The sequence below is a fragment of the Gigantopelta aegis genome, chromosome 6 (assembly GCF_016097555.1).
Source record: "Gigantopelta aegis isolate Gae_Host chromosome 6, Gae_host_genome, whole genome shotgun sequence".
Classification (NCBI taxonomy): domain Eukaryota; kingdom Metazoa; phylum Mollusca; class Gastropoda; order Neomphalida; family Peltospiridae; genus Gigantopelta; species Gigantopelta aegis.
Window position 1 is genome coordinate 42,870,006 of NC_054704.1, and position 20,098 is coordinate 42,890,103.

General features: G+C 36.8%; 1 protein-coding gene across 1 annotated transcript; it reads right to left on the reverse strand.

Annotated features, from left to right (window-relative positions):
- Positions 1–3,435: 3,435 nt before the first annotated feature.
- On the reverse strand, positions 3,436–17,821 carry LOC121374560 (tripartite motif-containing protein 5-like). The gene is made up of 4 exons (XM_041501666.1): positions 17,584–17,821; positions 13,051–13,359; positions 4,280–4,988; positions 3,436–4,042 (listed from the first exon to the last, which is right to left on the reverse strand). Exons 2-4 carry the CDS (start codon positions 13,355–13,357, stop codon positions 3,436–3,438), a joined length of 1,623 nt encoding a protein of 540 aa, XP_041357600.1. The 5' UTR covers positions 13,358–13,359; positions 17,584–17,821.
- Between the last annotated feature and the right edge of the window lie 2,277 nt (positions 17,822–20,098).

Consider the following 20,098-nt stretch of genomic DNA (forward strand, 5'->3'; position numbering starts at 1 on the left):
AGGCCATGTTTTGTGCTATCCTGCCTGTGAGAAGCGCAAATAAAAGATCCCTTGCTGCTAATCGGAAGAGTAGCCCATATAGTGGCGACAGCGGGTTTCCTCTCAAAATCTGTGTGGTCCTTAACCATATGTCTGACGCCATATAACCGTAAATAAAATGTGTTGAGTACGTCGTTAAATAAATCATTTCTTTCTTCTTCTTTTTAATACTCGGTCAGGTTTGTACTGAAGAAAAAAATCTATGGTGCATATAAAAGATCCCTTGCTACAAATGGAAAAATACTGTCAAAATTACCTTATGTTTGACATCCAATAGCTGATGATTAATAAATCAATATGCTCTGGTGGTGTTGTTAAACAAAACAAACAAACTTGCTGAACCACGTGGCGTGCTACATGTCACGTTTTTCTTCAATTTAAAAAAAAAAAAAAAAAAGAAAGAAAGAAAGAAAGAAAATTAAAGAGAAAAAAGATACAGTTTTATTGGTCACCGTGGACAACTTACAATAGGGTGAGTTTTAATACTCGGGCCACTAAGATGTGATCAAGCAATTCCAATGGTAAGTGAACAGAACACAAATCATTTCTTCAATTAAGCCCTTTTATAAAATTATATAACATTATTCCTCCATCTGCAATTATGTGACCATAAGTGACATTACTGTACCTACCGGTGTAATTCTATTCAGGTCCAGGGAGGGCGACGTATCTCCGTGATAAAGCACACGCCTGATGTGCGGTCTTTCTAGGATCTATCCTCGTTGTTGCGCCCATTGCTATTTTGGTGCGCCTATTTCTCGTTCCAGCTGATACACCACGAATGGTATATCAAATGCCATGGTATGTGCTACCCCGTCTATGGGATGATGCATATACAAGATCCCTTGCTACAATTTAGAATAATACAGCGGGTTTCCTCTCTAAGAATATGTCAGAATTACCAAATGTTTGACATCCAGTAGCCGATTATTAATAAATCAATGTGCTCTAGTGGTGCCATAGAAGAAATAAACTAACTTTTATTTTAAATTTAGGTAATATTAACGTATAGTCTTACAGAGAAAACCCGCTACAGTTTTGCCATTAGTAGCAAAGGATCTTTTATATGCACTATCCCACAGACAGGGTAGCACATGCCACAGTTATATCACTGTATATAGATAGGCCCATAGGAACCAGAATGAGGCGGGGTAGCATAGGTGAACCCCCACCTCCGCTTCAGATATCGTTCCTATCAGCAGGTACCCCCTCCCCCCCCCCCCCAACTAGTCTGCGACCCCCACATCAGTATTCACATATTGTTGGTATTGTCTTGTATCCCCCACCCCCTCAACTAGAGGCTATGATCCCTCATTTCAGATGTTGTTATCGGCATGTAACGTCCCCCACTATAGACTGTGACCCACACCCACACCCACACCCACACACACACACACACTTGAGATATCGTTCATATCAAATAAGACTGACCCCACTTCAGATGTCGTTCCTATCCTGTATACGACCCCCAGTTCCATCACTGTAGATGTTCGATGGGACATAGTATCAAATCCCCCGGCAGACCTATTGGTGCAGGATACCCCCCTCTGAATCCGACCTGCGTATAAAGTCAGTGTTATACATGTATGAATACTGTTGTTTTCATGTTTACAACAATTCACAAATAGTGCACAAAATAACAAGACCTTTTTAACAATACATATTTATTTGATTACAAGGCATAATAAGTGCTTGATTAATTAGTTACATAGTGCAACAACGTGTACAAACGTAGTCCAAAATGCCCCTCTCCCCTCCAACTGCACAAGCGCCAGTGATAAAATAAGTATATACACAAATGAATTTTAAACATATAGACCACACGGAGCGGAACTTGCCAAGGTAAGATCATTGGTGTACTTGGATTTTAGCAGGTACTTCCCCCGAAAAATACATCGGAAACACAAATTGCACACGCGCCAGTGATAAAATATCAATAAGTACATACAAAAATTAATTTTAAACATATTTAGGCCTACACGAAGCGGAACTTGCCGAAGAAAGATCATTGTATTTAATGTAAACATTCCATATTTGGTACCGCATGAACACAATGACAATGTAAGTTTAAACAATCATTACCAAAAAAAGTAATAAAATAAATAAAATATGTCCAAATGATTATAAAACCTGGGCGAAAACCTCTAAATGTCATCGGATACAATCTCAATCGATGAACAACCAGACAAAATGCTAATTTACTAAACCTAATGATTAATCAACTCATCAGGCTCGTGGGAGTCGGTGATGGTGGTGGTTTGTTTTTCTTTTGTTTGTAAATAAAGATATATATATATCTCCAAATGAGAATGTGTATCCCCCAATAGACCCAAAGTCCTTGCGTTTCCCCCACTCATTGAAACATCGTTCATACGGGCTTGCTCAACATAAACAGCACTTTATTCTACTATGTGTTAGTGGTTAGTGCAAAATGTTTATAGTAAGCAGTCGCCATCGATTGATAAGGGCCTACCTGCATCTTACAAACTCGGTTGTGGGTTGGCGTTTATTTATTTATTTTATTTTATTGTTTGTTTGGGGGGTTTTGTTGGGGGGGGTTTGTTGGGGGGGGTTCTTGTGGGGGTTTTTGGGGGTGGGGTGAGCGAGGTGAGGATTTAAAAAAAAAAATGGAATTTTGAATGTTGAAATTTTTTTCACAACTAATTTCATACAAAATTCATGAATGTGTTTAATTAGAAACAAAGAAAAATGAATGAATTTGTTTGAAATGAGGATGTGATATTAAAAAGAAAAAAAATATTCAGAAATGTGGGTGCGAGTCGTCAGGTCAAATATTTCCTTTGTACAAATGGATGTGATTCATTATTTTGAAATAATCAAAGCTTTCTTCTAATGGATGCGATTCAATATTTATGAGATTTCTCAATTTTTCCTGAATGTGGAAATAGTTCTTGTCAAATGGATGCATTTAACTTTTTCTGGATGTGGAAATATTTCTTGTCAAATGGATGTGGTTAAATATGGAGAAATATGTGAAATGTTTCACATTGTTGGATTTCATATTTTCTGTTGTGTTTCAACATCAAAGAAGATTCAGGTGTGAACATGTAAGAACATTTGTCAGCAGATAAACATTTCTATAAGTTGTCTTCACACTAAATTAATACCCAGTCTGGTTTGTGCTGAAGAATTTTAGTTTTCTAAAAACAAAACAAAAATTAAAATTTAAAATAATTAATAATAATTTTTCTTTCTTGATTTTACACATTTTCTTCCTGATTTTACGTTAATAAAAGATGTTTACTCGTTTAATTAAATTAATTAGTAAATGGTACGACTGTTCGTTTGTCAGCAACATAAAACTTGTAATTGTGTTTTGTGTATAATATTACCAGACATTGTTTTTAATTAGATTTTGAGTCAGTTTGAAGAGTTTCACGGGTTAGCTTTGCTCCATGTAAATATTTTAACGTGTCCATCTTTCTCAGTGACATAAAGATTATCCTGATCACAACAGACAAACCGAGGTCCAGACAATCCATCCTGGTCCGTGATGACGTCACGGATGACCTCTCCATCACGTGACAACTGGACAATACAATTTCTCTGAACAGCACAAACATAAACAAACTCTTCCATGTCACACGAGACACCACGTAGATCACGTAGCCTTGCTGAATAACGTGACTGCCATGTGACATGTCCTGATGACGTCACACATTTCAAACTGTTGTCCTCTGATACAACCACCAGAGAGTCGCCTTTCACTGTCAGACACGAGGGGCGGGGGATCAAGTCGCGGGGGAGAGACTGAATGACACGACCCCTCTCATCCAGAATGTCTACACACCCACTTAACCCCCACTCACTGACTGCCAGATGGTTGCTAGGCAACACTGATATGTATTCGTACTGTTTCCCAGTGTTCAGTGTGTTTGTTAGGCGGATATCATCTTGTATATCCAGATATAATATTTGACGTTTATATGCCAGGGCGACAACAACCTGCTGGTCACGTGACCTAGCAAGGCCGCCTGGTTGACTGGGAAGTTTGTATTTAAACAAAAGTTCAGAGTTTTTAGCAGAGAAACATTTTACACAGGAGTTGCTCAAATCGCTTACAACAATTTTCTTAGATCTTTCACCTTCCAGCACCACGATGGATGATAGACAAGGATCACGTTTACCTGATATCTTTGTGTGAAATGTGTGTGTCAGTGTCAGTCTGTCTGTCTGCCTGTCTGTTCGGGTGTCTGTCAGTGTCAGTCTGTCTGCCTGCCTGTCTGTCCGTGTGTCTGCCAGTGTCAGTCTGTCTGTTCTGGTGTCTGTCCTGGTGTCTGTCAGTGTCAGTTTGTTTGTCTGCCTGTCTGTCCGGGTGTCTGTCAGTGTCAGTCTGTCTGTCCGTGTGTCTGCCAGTGTCAGTCTGTCTGTCTGCCTGATTAGTTTTGTTCTCTGTGTTTCAATCAGAGATTTTATGTCGGGTTGTAATATTTCTCCAATGTCAACAGAAAAAGTTTCAGTGTTTTTCTTTTTCAAGTCGGTCAAAGTAACTTTCAACTCGGGAATTTCAGTTTTAGGATTTGTTTGAGAAATTTCTAACGCTAATTTTTGTAATTTAGAAATATTTGTTTTGATGTCAGAATCTGACCCTGATTTTATGAGGTTTTCGCCCAGTTTTAAGTTTTCTTGTGCTTTATTTAATAAATGTTTATCTTTAGTGAATATTGTGTCAATGTCATTGTTAGTAGTTACAATAGAACTTTCTAAAAGTTTCTTCAGCCTTTCTTGCTCCGCTTTGACGACTTTAACTATTTCTTCCCCTCTCTGGTCGATCTCTGTGAATGCCTCTGCCGCGCTGACTTTCACACCATTTTGTAATCTTTCCATTTCAGTCTTGATGTCGTTCTCCAGAATTCTGCAGACTGACTTCAGTGTTTTACATACAGATTCCAGGGCCTGTGTGTGGGGGTGTGCAGAGGAGGCATCACCTAGGAAACAAAATACAAATTATAAATAATTACATGTACATTTTTATTTAATTTGTCAGCTACCATAAACTGGTTTGCTGTCATTGATAGTTTACCCATATAACATTTCATCTCAATTCATGATGTGAAAAAAGCCAAACAAAATACACACACACACCCCAAATGTTTTTACAAAAAAACAACATGATTAATCTCATTCTAGGTAAACTAATAGGACTTTTACTGTTTGTGAGAAATGTACATGAAAACTTAACATTAAAATTAAACATGAATCGTCTTAATTAATTTTATGAAATAATTTTGTAATGAATTATCCATTGACAATTTAATATTCCATTTATGACATATTTTGTCTTCAAATGATCATTTGACCAAAACTTGAAAAGATGTATGTGTCTATGTTGTGTTGACACTTATCTGTGCATCTATCACTGTGTTTGTCACTGTGTGTGTGTGTGAGTGTGTCAATGTTTGTCTGCTACTGTGTGTCTGTCACTGTGTGTGTGTGTGTGTGTGTCACTGTGTATTTATCACTTTGTGTGACGGTGTGCGTGTCTGTCACTGTGTATCACTTTGTGTGTCTGTCACTGTATGTTACAGTGTACTTAAAAACATGGTGTAACTGTGTATAGTCAGTGTGTGTATGTCACGTGGAGTCTCTCAATCTGTGTGTCACTGTGTACTTATCACTTGGTGTGCACTGTCGAAACGAGAACACTTTCAGTGTTCAAGTGTTCCAATGGTGTGTGTCCCACTATTTATCACTTTGTGTGAATGTGTCTATCACTCTGTGTGACTGTGTTTATCGATATTGTGACACTGTGTGTGTGTCACAAGTGTGACTGTCACGTGTGTGTGTGTGTGTGTCACTGTGTATGTATCACTGTAACACTGTTTATCTGTAGTACTGTGCGAGTGTGTCCTGTGTGTGCTCTCACTGTGTCTTTATATGTGTGCCTGTTCTGTGTGTGTGGTCAGTGTGTGTCACTGTCTTTATGACTGTGACTGTCTCCGGTAGCACTCTGTGTGACTGACTGTGTGTGCCTTACATGTGATTGTGTGGCCTGTCTGTGTGTGTTTGCAGAGGTGTGACAGTAACACTGAATGTGTTTATAAATAATTATCATGTGTTTCTACTGTGTGACTGTGTAAACCGGTTTTGTGTCACTGTGTAGTGTGTGTGTGTAACTGTTTATTTCTTCATGTGTCAAAAGGCAAAAAACCACACACACACACACACAAAAACTGTATTTATCACTTTGTGTGACTGTGTATTTAACACTAAACCCACAACAATGTGTGTGTGTGTCACCCTCCCATTATCACCCTATTGTAGTTACTGTAATAAGATTGTTTACTGTGTTTTGAAATGTCACGTGTGTATTTATCACTTAAAATTAAAAATGAATCTATCACTTTGTGTCACAATGTGAAAGAAATTTCTAGTATTTATTACATTGTTAATATTCTAGTTATGACAAATATTTTGTGTGTAAATTGTCATTTGGCAAAAATGTGTGTGTCTATGTGTATTTATCACTTGTGTGTGACTGTGTCACTGTGTGTGTCACTGTATGTGTTTGTCACTGTGTTTCACACTGTGTTACTGTGTATGACTGTGTGTGTCACTGTGTGTGACTCTGTCACTGTGTCACTGTTTGTGTGTGTGTGTGTGTGTGTGTCACTGTGTATTTATCACTTTGTGTGAATGTGTGTGTGTGTGTGACTGTGTGTCTGTCACTGTATTTAACAATGTGTGTGTCACTGTGTGTATACATGTCACTGTGTGTGTGTGTGTGTGTTTATGTGTGTATTTATCACTGTGTGTGTGTTTATCACTGTGTGAGTGTGTTTATCACTGTGTGTGTTTATCACTGTGTATGTGTGTGTGTTTATCTCTGTGTCACTGTGTTTATCACTGTGTGTGTGTGTTTATCACCGTGTGTGTTTGTGTTTATCACTATGTGTGTGTGTATCACTATCATGTGTGTGTTTATCACTGTGTGTGTATGTTTATCACTTTGTAGGTGTTTATCACACTGTGTGAGTGTGTTTATCACTGTATGTGTGTGTGTGTGTGTGTTTATCACTGTGTGTAGGTGTGTTATCACTGTGTGTGTGTGTTTGTCACTGTGTAGGTGTTTATCACTGTGTGTGTGTGTATTTATCACTGTGTATGTGTGTGTGTTATCACTGTGTGTGTGTTTATCACTGTGTAGTGTGTTTATCACTGTGTGTGTGTCACTGTGTGTGTGTCACTGTGTATTTATCACTGTTTGTGTGTTTATCACTGTGTGTGTGTGTGTTTATCACTGTGTAGGTGTCACTGTAGATGTTATCACTGTGTGTTTATCACTGTGTGTGTGTGTATCACTGTGTGTGTGTTTGTGTGTATGTAGGTGTTTATCACTGTGTACTGTGTTTATCACTGTGTGTGTTTGTGTTTATCACTGTGTATGTATTATGATGTGTGACTGTGTTTATCACTGTGTTTGTGTCACTGTATTTACGTGTTTATCACTGTGTGTGTGTGTGTGTGTTTATCACTGTGTATGTGTTTATCACTGTGTGTGTGTGTTTATCACTGTGTAGGTGTGTGTATCACTGTGTGTTTGTGTTATCACTGTGTGTGTGTTTATCACTGTGTGTGTGTTTATGACTGTGTGTGTGTGTTTATCACTGTGTAGGTGTTTATCACTGTGTGTGTGTGTATTTACTACTGTGTGTTTATCACTGTGTGTGTGTTTATCACTGTGTGTTTATCACTGTGTGCTGTGTGTGTGTGTCTCTGTGTGTGTTTCCTGTTTTATGACTGTGTGACCCCCCCAAAAAAAATTTAGGGTGTGTAGGTAGGTGTGTTTTTGTTTTTTTGTGTGTGTGTGTGTGTGTGTAATAATGTAATAATAATTTAACACTGACTGTTATTATGTATTTATCATGTTTATTCACTGTGTGACTTATCAGTGTATTATCATTTTTGTGACTGTGTTATGTTGTGTGTGTGTAATAGTAGTAGTAGTATTTGTATCACTGTGTGTATGTCCTTGTCACTGTGGTGTCACTGTATTTATCACGTTGTGTGACTGTGTATTTAAACACTTTGTGACAATGTGTGTGATGTGTCACTAATGTGACTGTTGATATCACTGAGTGTATGTGTTACTCTGTATTTGATCACTGTGTATATTGTGTCACTGTGTACCTATCACTTTATGGCTATGTTCGTATCACTTTGTGTCACTGTCCGTGTGTTACTGAGTATTTATTACTTTGTGTCCGACACTGTGTGTGTGTGTGTGTGTGTGTGTGTCTGTGTATTTATCACTTTGTGTGACTGTGTGACTGTGTGTCGGTCACTGTATGTGTTTGTGTGTGTGTCACTGTGTATTTATCCCTTTGTGTGACTGTGTGTTTAACACTTTGTGTGACTGTGTATTTAACACTTTCTGTGTGTGTGTGTGTGTGTGTGTGTCACTGTGTATTTATCACTTTGTGTGAATGTGTCTATCACTCTGTGTGACTGTGTGTTTATCGATATATGTGACACTGTGTGTGTGTCACTGTATGTGACTGTCACTGTGTGTGTGTGTGTGTCACTGTGTATTTATCACTGTGTGACTGTGTATTTAATACTGTGTGAGTGTCTGCCTGTGTGTGTCTCTCACTGTGTATTTATCAATGTGGCTGTGTGTGTGTGTGTGTCTGTGTGTGTCACTGTATTTATGACTGTGACTGTGTATTTAGCACTTTGTGTGTTTGTGTTTGTGTGTTTGTGTGTGTGTGTGTGTGTGACAGTATTTAACACTGACTGTGTTTATGTATTTATCACTTTGTTTCACTGTGTGACTGTCAGAGTGTATTTATCATTTTGTGTGACTGTGTGTGTGTGTGTGTGTGTGTGTATTAGTGTTTATCACTGTGTGTGTCACTGTGTGTGTGGTGTCACTGTATTTATCACTTTGTGTGACTGTGTATTTAACACTGTGTGACAATGTGTGTGTGTGTCACTCTGTGACTGTTTATCACTGAGTGTATGTGTCACTGTGTATTTGTGTCACTGTGTATTTGTGTCACTGTGTATTTATCACTTTATGTCACTGTGTCTATCACTTTGTGTCACTGTGCGTGTATCACTGAGTATTTATTACTTTGTGTCTGACACTGTGTGTGTGTGTGTGTGTGTGTGTGTGTGTCTGTGTATTTATCACTTTGTGTGAGTGTCTGTCACTGTGTGTTTATCACTGTATGTGTGTGTTTTGTGTGACTGTCCCTTTGTGTGTTTGTCACTGTGTGTGACTGTGTTTATCACTGTGTGTGTGTGTGTGTGTGTGTGTGTGTGTGTCACTGTGTATTTATCACTTTGTGTGAATGTGTCTATCACTCTGTGTGACTGTGTGTTTATCGATATATGTGACACTGTGTGTGTGTCACTGTATGTGACTGTTACTGTGTGTGTGTGTGTGTGTGTGTGTGTCACTGTGTATTTATCACTGTGTGACTGTGTATTTAATACTGTGTGAGTGTCTGCCTGTGTGTGTCTCTCACTGTGTATTTATCAATGTGTGGCTGTGTGTGTGTCTCTGTGTGTGTCCCTGTATTTATGACTGTGTGACTGTGTGTATTTAGCACTTTGTGTTTGTGTGTTTGTGTGTGTGTGTGTGTGTGTGTGTGTGACAGTATTTAACACTGACTGTGTTTATGTATTTATCAGTTTGTTTCACCGTGTGACTGTGAGAGTGTATTTATCATTTTGTGTGACTGTGTGTGTGTGTGTGTGTTTATTTTGTGTCACTGTGTGTCTGTCACTGTGTGTGTGGTGTCACTGTATTTATCACTTTGTGTGACTGTGTATTTAACACTGTGTGACAATGTGTGTGTGTGTCACTGTGACTGTTTATCACTGAGTGTATGTGTCACTGTGTATTTATCACTTTATGTCACTGTGCGTGTGTCACTGAGTATTTATTACTTTGTGTCTGACACTGTGTGTGTGTGTGTGTGTGTGTGACTGTATTTATCACTTTGTGTGACTGTGTCACTGTGTGTCGGTCACTGTATGTGTTTGTGTGTGTGTCACTGTGTATTTATCCATTTGTGTGACTGTGTGTTTAACACTTTGTGTGACTGTGTGTTTGTCACTGTGTTTGCCACTGTGTGTGTGTGTGTGTGTGTGTGTGTGTGTGTGTGTGTCACTGTGTATTTATTACTGTCACTATGTATGTCTGTCACTGCATGTGTATGTCACTGTGTATTTATCACTTTGCATGACTGTGTATTTAACACTGTGTGTGACTGTATCAGTGTGACTGTTTATCACCGAGTGTGTATGTGTCACTGTATTTATCACTTTGTGTGACTGTGTGTGTATTTATCACTTTGTGTGACTGTGTGTCTGTGTATTTATCACTGTGTGACTGTATTTAACACTGTTTATCACTGTGTCACTGTGTGTCACAGTGTGTGAGTGTTTATCACTATGTGAGTGTTTATCACTATGTGCGAGTGTTTATCACTATGAGTTACGGTGTGTGAGTGCTGTGATGTGTGTTTACCACCGTGTCACTGTATGTGTGTGTCGCTTTGTCTGAGTGTTTATCAATGTGTCACTGTGTGCAAGTGTTAATCACTGTCACTGTGTGTGTGTTTATCACTGTATCACTGTGTGTCACTGTGTGTATCACTGTATGTATGTGTGTGTGTGTGTGTGTCACTGTATTTGTCACTTTGTGTCATTGTGTGTGTGTGCGTGTGTCACTGTATTTATCACTTTGTGTGACCGTGTGTATTTAACACTGTGTGACTGTGTGTATAACTGTGTGACTGTTTATCACTGAGTGTATGTGTCACTGTGTATTTATCACTTTGTGTCACTGTGTGTGTGTGTGTGTGTGTGTGTGTGTGTGTGTGTGTTTATCACTTTGTGTAACTGTGTGTGTGTGTCACTGAGTATTTATTACTTTGTGTGCCCAACACTGTGTGTGTGTGTGTGTGTCACTGTGTATGTGTGTGTCACTGTCTATTTATCACTTTGTGTGACTGTGTATATATAACACTGACTGTGTGTGTGTGTGTGTGTATCACTGTGTGACTGTTTATCACCGAGTGTGTATGTGTCACTGTATTTATCACTTTGTATCACTGTGTGTCACTGAATATTTATTACTTTGTGTGTCCGACACTGTGTGTGTCACTGTGTATTTATCACTGTCACTATGTGTGTCTGTCACTGTGTGTGCATCACTGTGATTGTTACTCAATGTGTCATTTTGTGTGTGTATTTATCAATGTGTCCCATTGTTACTCAATGTGTCATTTTGTGTGTGTATTTATCAATGTGTCCCTGTTTGTATGTTTATCACTGTCAGTGTGTTTGTGTGTGTATGTTTATCACTGTGTCACTGTGTGTGTATCACTGTGTGTGTGTGTATATGTGTGTCTGTGTATCACTGTGTGTGTGTGTATCACTATGTGTGTTTAGCACTGTGGGAGTGTTTTTCACTATGTGTATGTCTTTATCACTGTGTGTTTATCACTGTGTGTACATGTGTTTATCATTGTGTGTATGTGTGTTTATCACTGTGTGTATGTGTGTTTCATTGTGTGTGTGTTTATCACTGTGTGTACATCACTGTGTGTACGTGTGTTTATCACTGTGTGTGTGTCAATGAGTGTTTATCACTGTGTGAGTTATTTTCATTGTGTCAATGTGTGAGTGTTTATTACTGTCACAGTGTGCGAGTGTTTATCACTGTGTGTCACAGTTGTTTTGTGTGTCACAGTGTGACCATGTATGTCACTGCAGGGTTCAAAACTTGGAAACAAAAATATGGTGGCCCAAAAAATAATGGATGTTGGCAAATTAAAGTAATCAAACCACGAGCAAGATTAAAATGTGGAATACAAATATTAATAGTGGCTCATATGTGATAGCTCTAAAGAAGATAATATTATTTGGGTGACTAACGCCATTATTTTTTAATATTTAAGTTGCCCAAACAGGACATTGATCGCATTTGGCTACCTGACCACAGGCCGTTTTGAGCCCTGCATTGAGTGTGACTGTTATCACTGTGTGTCACTGTGTGTATCACTGTGTTTGTGTTTATCAGTGTGTGCAAGTGTTTACCACTGTGTGTGCAAGTGTTTACCACTGTGTGTGCGAGTGTTTACCACTGTGTGTGTGAGTGTTTACCACTGTGTGTGTGTGTGTGTAGTGTTTTCCCTAGCTTGTTTTAGCATGGTGCAGCACCAAGAACAATAGTCTAGCACCATCTTGCCTTAATCAGCACCATGCTACCCTGAGTTTAAACATGCCTTTTTCACTAATTAATTCTAAAATTGCCTTTATAAAACACCAAAAAAGATATTATTAATTAATAAAATATGCATTTTATATCTTTTGCCATTCATTTATTAAACCAAGCACATAAATTACATTAATGTTTATTTCAATTAATTTGTGTATTTTTAATGAAAAACAAGTGCCCCAAAAATGGTAAAAATCCCCAAATGTGTTTGGTCTACCATGCCTTGCCTAATTTCTAGGGAAATCACTAGTGTGTCTGTCTGTGTACCACTGTGTGCATGTCTGAGTCTGTGTGTGCGTGTCTGAATCTGAGTCTCTGTGCGTGTGCGTGTGTGTGTGTGATAATTGTAAAAATTATTGAAAAAATATTTTATTGTCATACAAGTCATAATTTGATCAGCTGGTACACTATTAATCATTTTATTGTTAAGTTCAATATCTTTACAAATATCAATAGTTTGAATATATTATAAACACATTGTATACATCAGGTTACACTTACAGAAAATAACTTAAAGGCTGGTCTAACACCATTAGTGTTAAACAATTTTAAAATTATTAAATATCTAATCTGAATTATATTAATTAATTGCAGCATTAATAATGCTAATGAGATCACCTAAATACGTTAGCTAGACTTGATATTCACTAGCATTTCTGAACCCTCAAAATCAGACACTTTATCTGGGACCCTTCCACCCACCCAGCCTATTTTCATATATACTACTGTACTTTCAACACCAGCTATCAACTCACATCGTTTCAAACTCTTCACTTGATCTATGGCATCCACCAGTGCCACAACACGAGGGAACTGTGTGGCCCACGAGATTTTCGGTTGTGTCTGGTCTGGGATTTGGATGGTACCCATGCAGAGGGGACATTTGGCGGTGTTGCCACCACTGGTACAGGCACAAATGTGGTCCTGCAAACACCGTAGGCAATACGTATGTCCACAGGGCAGGGTCCTGGGGTCCGAATACACCTCAAAACATAGGGGGCAGGATACCCCGTCATCCCCTGTCATCGACGTTTGTTCATCATCTGCAAATCTTGACGCCATGTCTGAGAAAAGAAGAGAAACACTGATAATAATAATATTATTAATAATAATAATAATAATATGTAATTATAATAATAAAATATAATAAAATAATAATTATAATTATAATAACATTCTACACCCCCAGAAAATATGAATGCACGCCCCTTTTGTCTACTGGTGCAGACCCTGTGAAAGCAGTCTATCCGTTTAAGACCTAGCAGGTGAATAAAAATTCACCGCTCAAACCACAATGTTTTTTAAATTACAGGTCATTTTTCAATAGATTATCAGCTTTTTTTGGGGGGGGGGGGGGGGGGGGTTTACAATAAAGGGTACCATTCACTTCCACATTGGTCCAAAAATAAAGTTTAATTGTGGCACTCAAAACTTATATTTTCCTGATGTAAAATGTTTAAGGTTTGTAAGTCCAAAATTTTGTTCAACAAATATTAATGAGAAAAAAGCTATGACTTTTTTTCATCTGCCAACAAAGGGTGGTTATGGACACTTCACTGGTAGTATAACACCATGACAATATAAAAAACCCACATAAACACAAACTAAATCATTGTTTATTTACTTCTTTTAATGTATTCCAACAATTTAATGGTGTTATATAAACTATAAAACTGAAATATTTTATCTTTGCCATAAATGTATTATTTTGGTATGTCATATCCATAAAAAAACAAATTTTACACTTCATTTCTGTTTGTATTAACAATTCATGGTAGATATAACTAAATTTGATTTCAATAAAAGTATGCACATTTTATCAATAGGCATTATAATTCAAAGTTTATGCTTATAACTGTAGTTTGTTTCTTTTTCACCTTAATGTTACAGACACTACAGTCTTATATATAACAAGACATAAATGCACTTCATCCAGCTAATAATGAGGTATTTGTCAGGATATCGGATTCATGAACAGTTGTGAACATACGTGTAAGTTTGTATTTCATCTAAGATTCAAATGAATGTTAAAGAACCATGTATGGTTTTTATGCATTTCTCGACTAACAAGTATGAATATAAAAAATAAAATATTTTAACTGTCAGGTGTACTGAGACCTTTTAACATTACAACCAGTTCCAACTATTTGTAATAGTGTTATTTTAAAGGCACAATACACTCAACTCAAGACTGGGCAAAGAACATGAAATAGTAAAGTCAATAATATTTGGTTATGGACAATAGCAAACAAGAGTTTTAGATATAAAATCATAATGTAGATATATACAGTCAGAAAATTAATAACGTGCATTCTTTAGCTTATAATGTTCATGAAACCATCAGAAAATAAACTAACTGTTAACACCAAATAAATAACATAAATTTGAACAAAATCATTCAACTTTGAATAACGATAAAAGGTCTTTAAAAGAAAACAAATACATTGTAGCATTTCCCATATTTGAAAAATACAGTTTTAAAATGTTTGAGATTATTAATAATGTCCATTTCATCAGCTGGAAATCTAACTGTTCATGTGAAGATGGGACATCATCTGGTAGTGTCTGTAACCTATCAACTGAACATTTATTTTCAAAATATTAACATTTCAGATGTGAGTACCAACATCGCTACATGTATACTGTTTCAGTGTGACTTAAATTGTTTACTATATATATAAGTAAATTTTATGAAATACACTATATTTGAATTTAATATATCATATTCATATGAAATCTGTATCTTATTGGTATCTTACTGGTATTACTGTTGACTTTCAATTTCTTAGTTGTGGACAAATTATATTTTAGCACAAACTTTTTATATTTTTGGTTTAATATACAGAGAATCCTTACTGAATGTAAAGCACCTCAAGTAGGATTCTATCTTCATTGTTATGTCTCAATGTAAACTTAATTGTTTATGCAAGTTAAAAATTAGCTAAACACTAATTCAGAAATATTTACAGCATGAGGAATATCCTGCTAGTCATAACTTTCTTGTTTTCAGGGGTGAATGGTAGATGAAAATGACAATTACAAATTCAGTAATACTATTTATGTTTGTTCTTATTTTAACATGATGTAGCCATACAAAATAAAATACGAGAAAATTTAAGTACACTTTTTTTTGTATTTTTATAAAGTATAGTGTTTTCATTAGACATTTGACAAGGCACTGTTGACTAAACACTTCTCGGGCATTTTCACCATTTTTAGGGCACTTTTTTTCTCTCAGTAAAGACCAAAAAACTAATGAAATAAAAATAAATGTAATTAATGTGCTTGCTTTAATAAATTAATGGCAAAATATATAATAGGGATATTTTATTAATTAATAATACATTTTCGGAGGTTTTATATAGGGTCATTTTAGAAGGTATGTATGCTATCAAAACTGCCCCAGGATGAAACGGCCCTGAACATGCAAGTCAAAATGGCCAAAGGAAATAGTTATCGTACAATAACACTAAATTAATTCTCATTACTAATAATATTAACCGATATAAGCAATATATCACAGGCAGTCCAAAAATATATGTATAAAAACAACAGTATCACTGGTAACACTTCAACAGCTCATTATAAAGGCATTTTGCCTATAACAGGGAATGACTTAAAAATCCCCCCCCCCCCCCCCCCCCCCCCCCCCATTTGAAATAAATACTAGTAATCAAAATTTACCCCAAAACATTAACTGTACCCTGGGTCAGGCTACTGGTCATACCAGCTCAACGAGCTACAAGGCAATACCATTTATCTTGCATGAATGAACCGTTGTCCTTCGAGCCTTTGGCCGTTTTGACTTTTTTAGGGCAGTTTTGACTTTTTATAGGGCTGTTTTGACTTTTTATAAGGCTCTTTTGACAAACTGTCAGGGCCGTTTTGTACTGGTGCTGTTATGACTACGATTCATTTTAGAATTAAATATTAAAGAAGGCTTGTTGAATTGCAGGACAGCATCGTGCTGATTAAGACAAGATGACACTAGACTATTAAGGCATGGTGCTGCACCATGCTAAAACAAGCTAAGAAAAACACTAATGTATCTAAATTTATAATCATGCTTTTTTAAAGTTTATGGACACTACAGTTAGACACTACAAATCCACCTTCAGTGTGTATTATTTTCAAATCCTTGAGCTACATTACATTTTTATTACTTTGCAGAGTTTGTTCGTACATCTGACTTTTGATCAAGTCAAATATTATATTGTTACATACACTAGATATTTTGTGACAAACCTATAAGTTGCCTTAATTTTGTTAAGTTTTGTTGACATAAATACTAATTATTTGTGAGAAAATTCAATGCACAGCAGCACATGATTTAATTTCACGTAATGTTTGAAGACAATGTCCATATATATATATATATATATATATATATATATATATATATATATATATATATATATATATATATATATATACACATACACATATACATATATATATATATATATATACATACACACACACACATACACATATATATATATGTATGTGTATGTGTATGTGTATGTGTATGTGTATGTGTATGTGTATGTATATATGTATATGTATATGTGTATGTATATGTATATGTATATATATATATATATATATATATATATATATATACATACACATACACATATACACATATACACATACACATACACATATATATATATACATACATACACATTATATATATACTATTTTTAAGAGAATTGAATTGTCTGCAAATGGGATGCAGATGATTCGTCCTCTGGACGTTATATATATATAATTTATAATACTATTAATAATAATATATATATATATATATATATATATATATATATATATATATATAGATATAGAGAGAGAGAGAGAGAGAGAGAGAGAGAGAGAGAGAGAGAGAGAGAGAGAGAGAGAGAGAGAGAGAGAGAGAGAGAGAGAGTGGAGAGTATAGAGTATAGATAATAGAGTATAGCTGATCACTCAACAATGACATATCAATAAAGTACTATACTGGACACAGACAATAACAAGTTGATAGTGCCACTGAAATTTAGTTTGCTTCGTATACTAGTAGTTTACCACAAAACGAAAATGATATAACCATTCCAATGGCTAAGAAATAACATTTTAGATTTATTGGTCTAATTGGTCGAATTGTCCGAAGTGGGTGGACGAACTGTGTGACCCATAATAGGCCATATGCATCAACACAAAAAAAAAATGATGTGTTGTGACCACAATGAAAATTGAAATATAACCTTAATTAATAAACACTAAATTCACAAATAATAGTTACTTACTGATATTAGCTGTTCACAACAAAATGTCGAGTTGACGCAAAGATTTTAAAATGAGCGAGTTGTTTTTAGACTGGTGTCGTCTTTGGGAGTAACTCTTTGCGGCATATCGGACACGCTATTGGAAACCGTTACCCATGTAAACCGTAAACAGATCGTGGCATTGGTGGCACTGTGTCATGTGACATGACTATTCTTTTACAAACTGTATCTATGTACTGTTGTGAGTTATGATATCAAGCTGAAATCCTACCCGGGGCTGATGTATAGATACGTTGATTCTTAGGCTAGAACTCGCCAGTATATTCCATGGAACACCACGACTCTACCCGTATGATACAGCAGGTTTCAATTGGTTCTGCATGACTGCATATACCTACAGGGTGTGGTATACCTACAGGGTGTGGTGTACCAACTCATATACTAGTATACACAGGGGCGTATGCTAGGGGGTTCGGGGGGTCCGGACGAACACACACACACACACATACACACACCCTGAAGCAAATGGGCCGCTTTCAGAACTAAAACATACAGGCGTATACATATCGAGTGTCTGCTGGTGCAAAAAACAAAATAGAAAAAGGTCTACTTGGTTCATATTCGGATCCCAGTCGAGGCATGTGATTTTTAATCCAGATACCGATTCCAAACCCTGAGTGAGTGCTCCGCAAGGCTCAATGGGTAGGTGTAAACCGCTTGCACCGACCAGTGATCCATAACTGGTTCAACAAAGGCGCAAATAAAGGATCCCTTGCTGCTAATTGGAAAGAGTAGCCCATGTAGTGGCGACAGCGGGTTTCCTCTCAAAATCTGTGTGGTCCTTAACCATATGTCTGACGCCATATAACCGTAAAATAAAATGTGTTGAGTGCGTGTTAAATAAAACATTTCTTTCTTTCTGTTCAGAAGACTTGAAATGGCTTATTTTAACACCTGAAATTCAAATTTTTCTCGAGGAAACATATCACCCTTTTATAGCACAAAACAAACCACAAGAAAAGCATGATCCTCCAAACAGCTTGGATCACACAAGATACAACGAGCACGTGCATTTTCACGGAACATCCAAACTGCCTGTAGAAATAAACAAATTGCTAGACTGTTGCACAATTGCAATAAACAGACTTAGCCTGTCTTCAAGTTTATTATAAGTACACTTATCCTCCCTTCCCAACTACATGTTATTTATATATTCGGGTGTCCTGCCCACGTATGGGTGGCCTATCCCCCAATATAAAATCATGACCAAGCTAGTGCAAAGCACAGGTACCCCCAAACAGAAACCCCTAATACAAATACTATAATTACATATATAACGTTACTATAACATATTTGACGTTATTGTTTGGGGGATACCTGTGGTGCAAAGGTTCGCCAACATATATATTATCTACATGATAAGTAGCAAGCTGAGCAAGATATTACGTTCTCCACTAAAAAACAATAAATTCATTGCATTCACCTGCATTTTATTTTTTCCCCCGGGGAACTTCAAATTTCGTGGATGGTTACGCAGCACTCTCCTTTTATTCGCGCCTGAAATGTCCACCAAGTTGACCTCTTAATGAATTAGTATCCCCGACATGTTTCCCCATATAGGCTAATCGAAGCAAGTGGTCCAAGCTAGACCCAGTAAATTGCAAAAACTCATACATTTGCTACGTCCGATTCGGACTACGAAGCAAGGTGCAATTTGCCCGCTAAAATTAAATTATAAAACTTCTTCACGACCATGGTAACGTCATGGGGGCGTGGTACAAGGTAGTTACCTCATCCATCACTCGTTCATTACACCCGTCACTCAACGGCCGCAATAACCGTTGTCTAACTAGAAGAATATCTCGTAAAATTATGAGGTAACTATAACTTAAGTTATATTATAAGTTAATGTCGTTTCTATTGTACTCTCGTCTTGTATCAGATACTGAGCTCGCTATCTCTCTCTCTCTCTCTCTCTCTCTCTCTCTCTCTCTCTCTCTCTCTCTCTCTCTCTCTCTCTCTCTCTCTCTCTGTGTGTGTGTGTGTGTCTCTCTCTCTCTCCAAATAGTAACGTGCTTATATACAATTAAGGTTCAGACATCTTTATCAGTTAAAGGATCAGATTGGATGCGACTCGAGTAGACGCTCTCATTGAAACTAAATTAATGTATTTCGATTTTATTTTTACCTGACCGCACGCACGCGCCGTATCCAGTCTGTAGGAGCCTTAAAGGGACACACCCTAGTTACGGCTAGTTGTTAACCATTACGGCGTTGTTTTTCGCTATTAAACCCATTTTTTCACAAATAAAATTGCACTTTTACTTACCGTTTATTATTTAGAATATACATTTCCATTCACCTGAAGTGTTTTTTGGTAATCCTGGTAATCCTGGTTTTTGTAATACCACAAAATGCATTTTTCGTATTTCTTAAAAACGCACGCACATTTGAGAAAAAACCGTTGAGCAGACAAGGTCTAATCTATTTTTAGACGGGATATTTCCATTTCAATGTCACATACGTTGGTATACCA

Excerpts from the sequence above, each read along its gene's own strand:
- LOC121374560 (XM_041501666.1), bottom strand. The coding sequence starts at position 13,357 with ATGGCGTCAAGATTTGCAGATGATGAACAAACGTCGATGACAGGGGAT. Across the intron at positions 4,989-13,050 it reads AGTGAAGAGTTTGAAACGAT|GTGATGCCTCCTCTGCACAC; the intron begins GTGAGTTGATAG and ends TTTGTTTCCTAG. Across the intron at positions 4,043-4,279 it reads GCAGACACACGGACAGACAG|TCAACCAGGCGGCCTTGCTA; the intron begins GCAGGCAGACAG and ends CAAACTTCCCAG.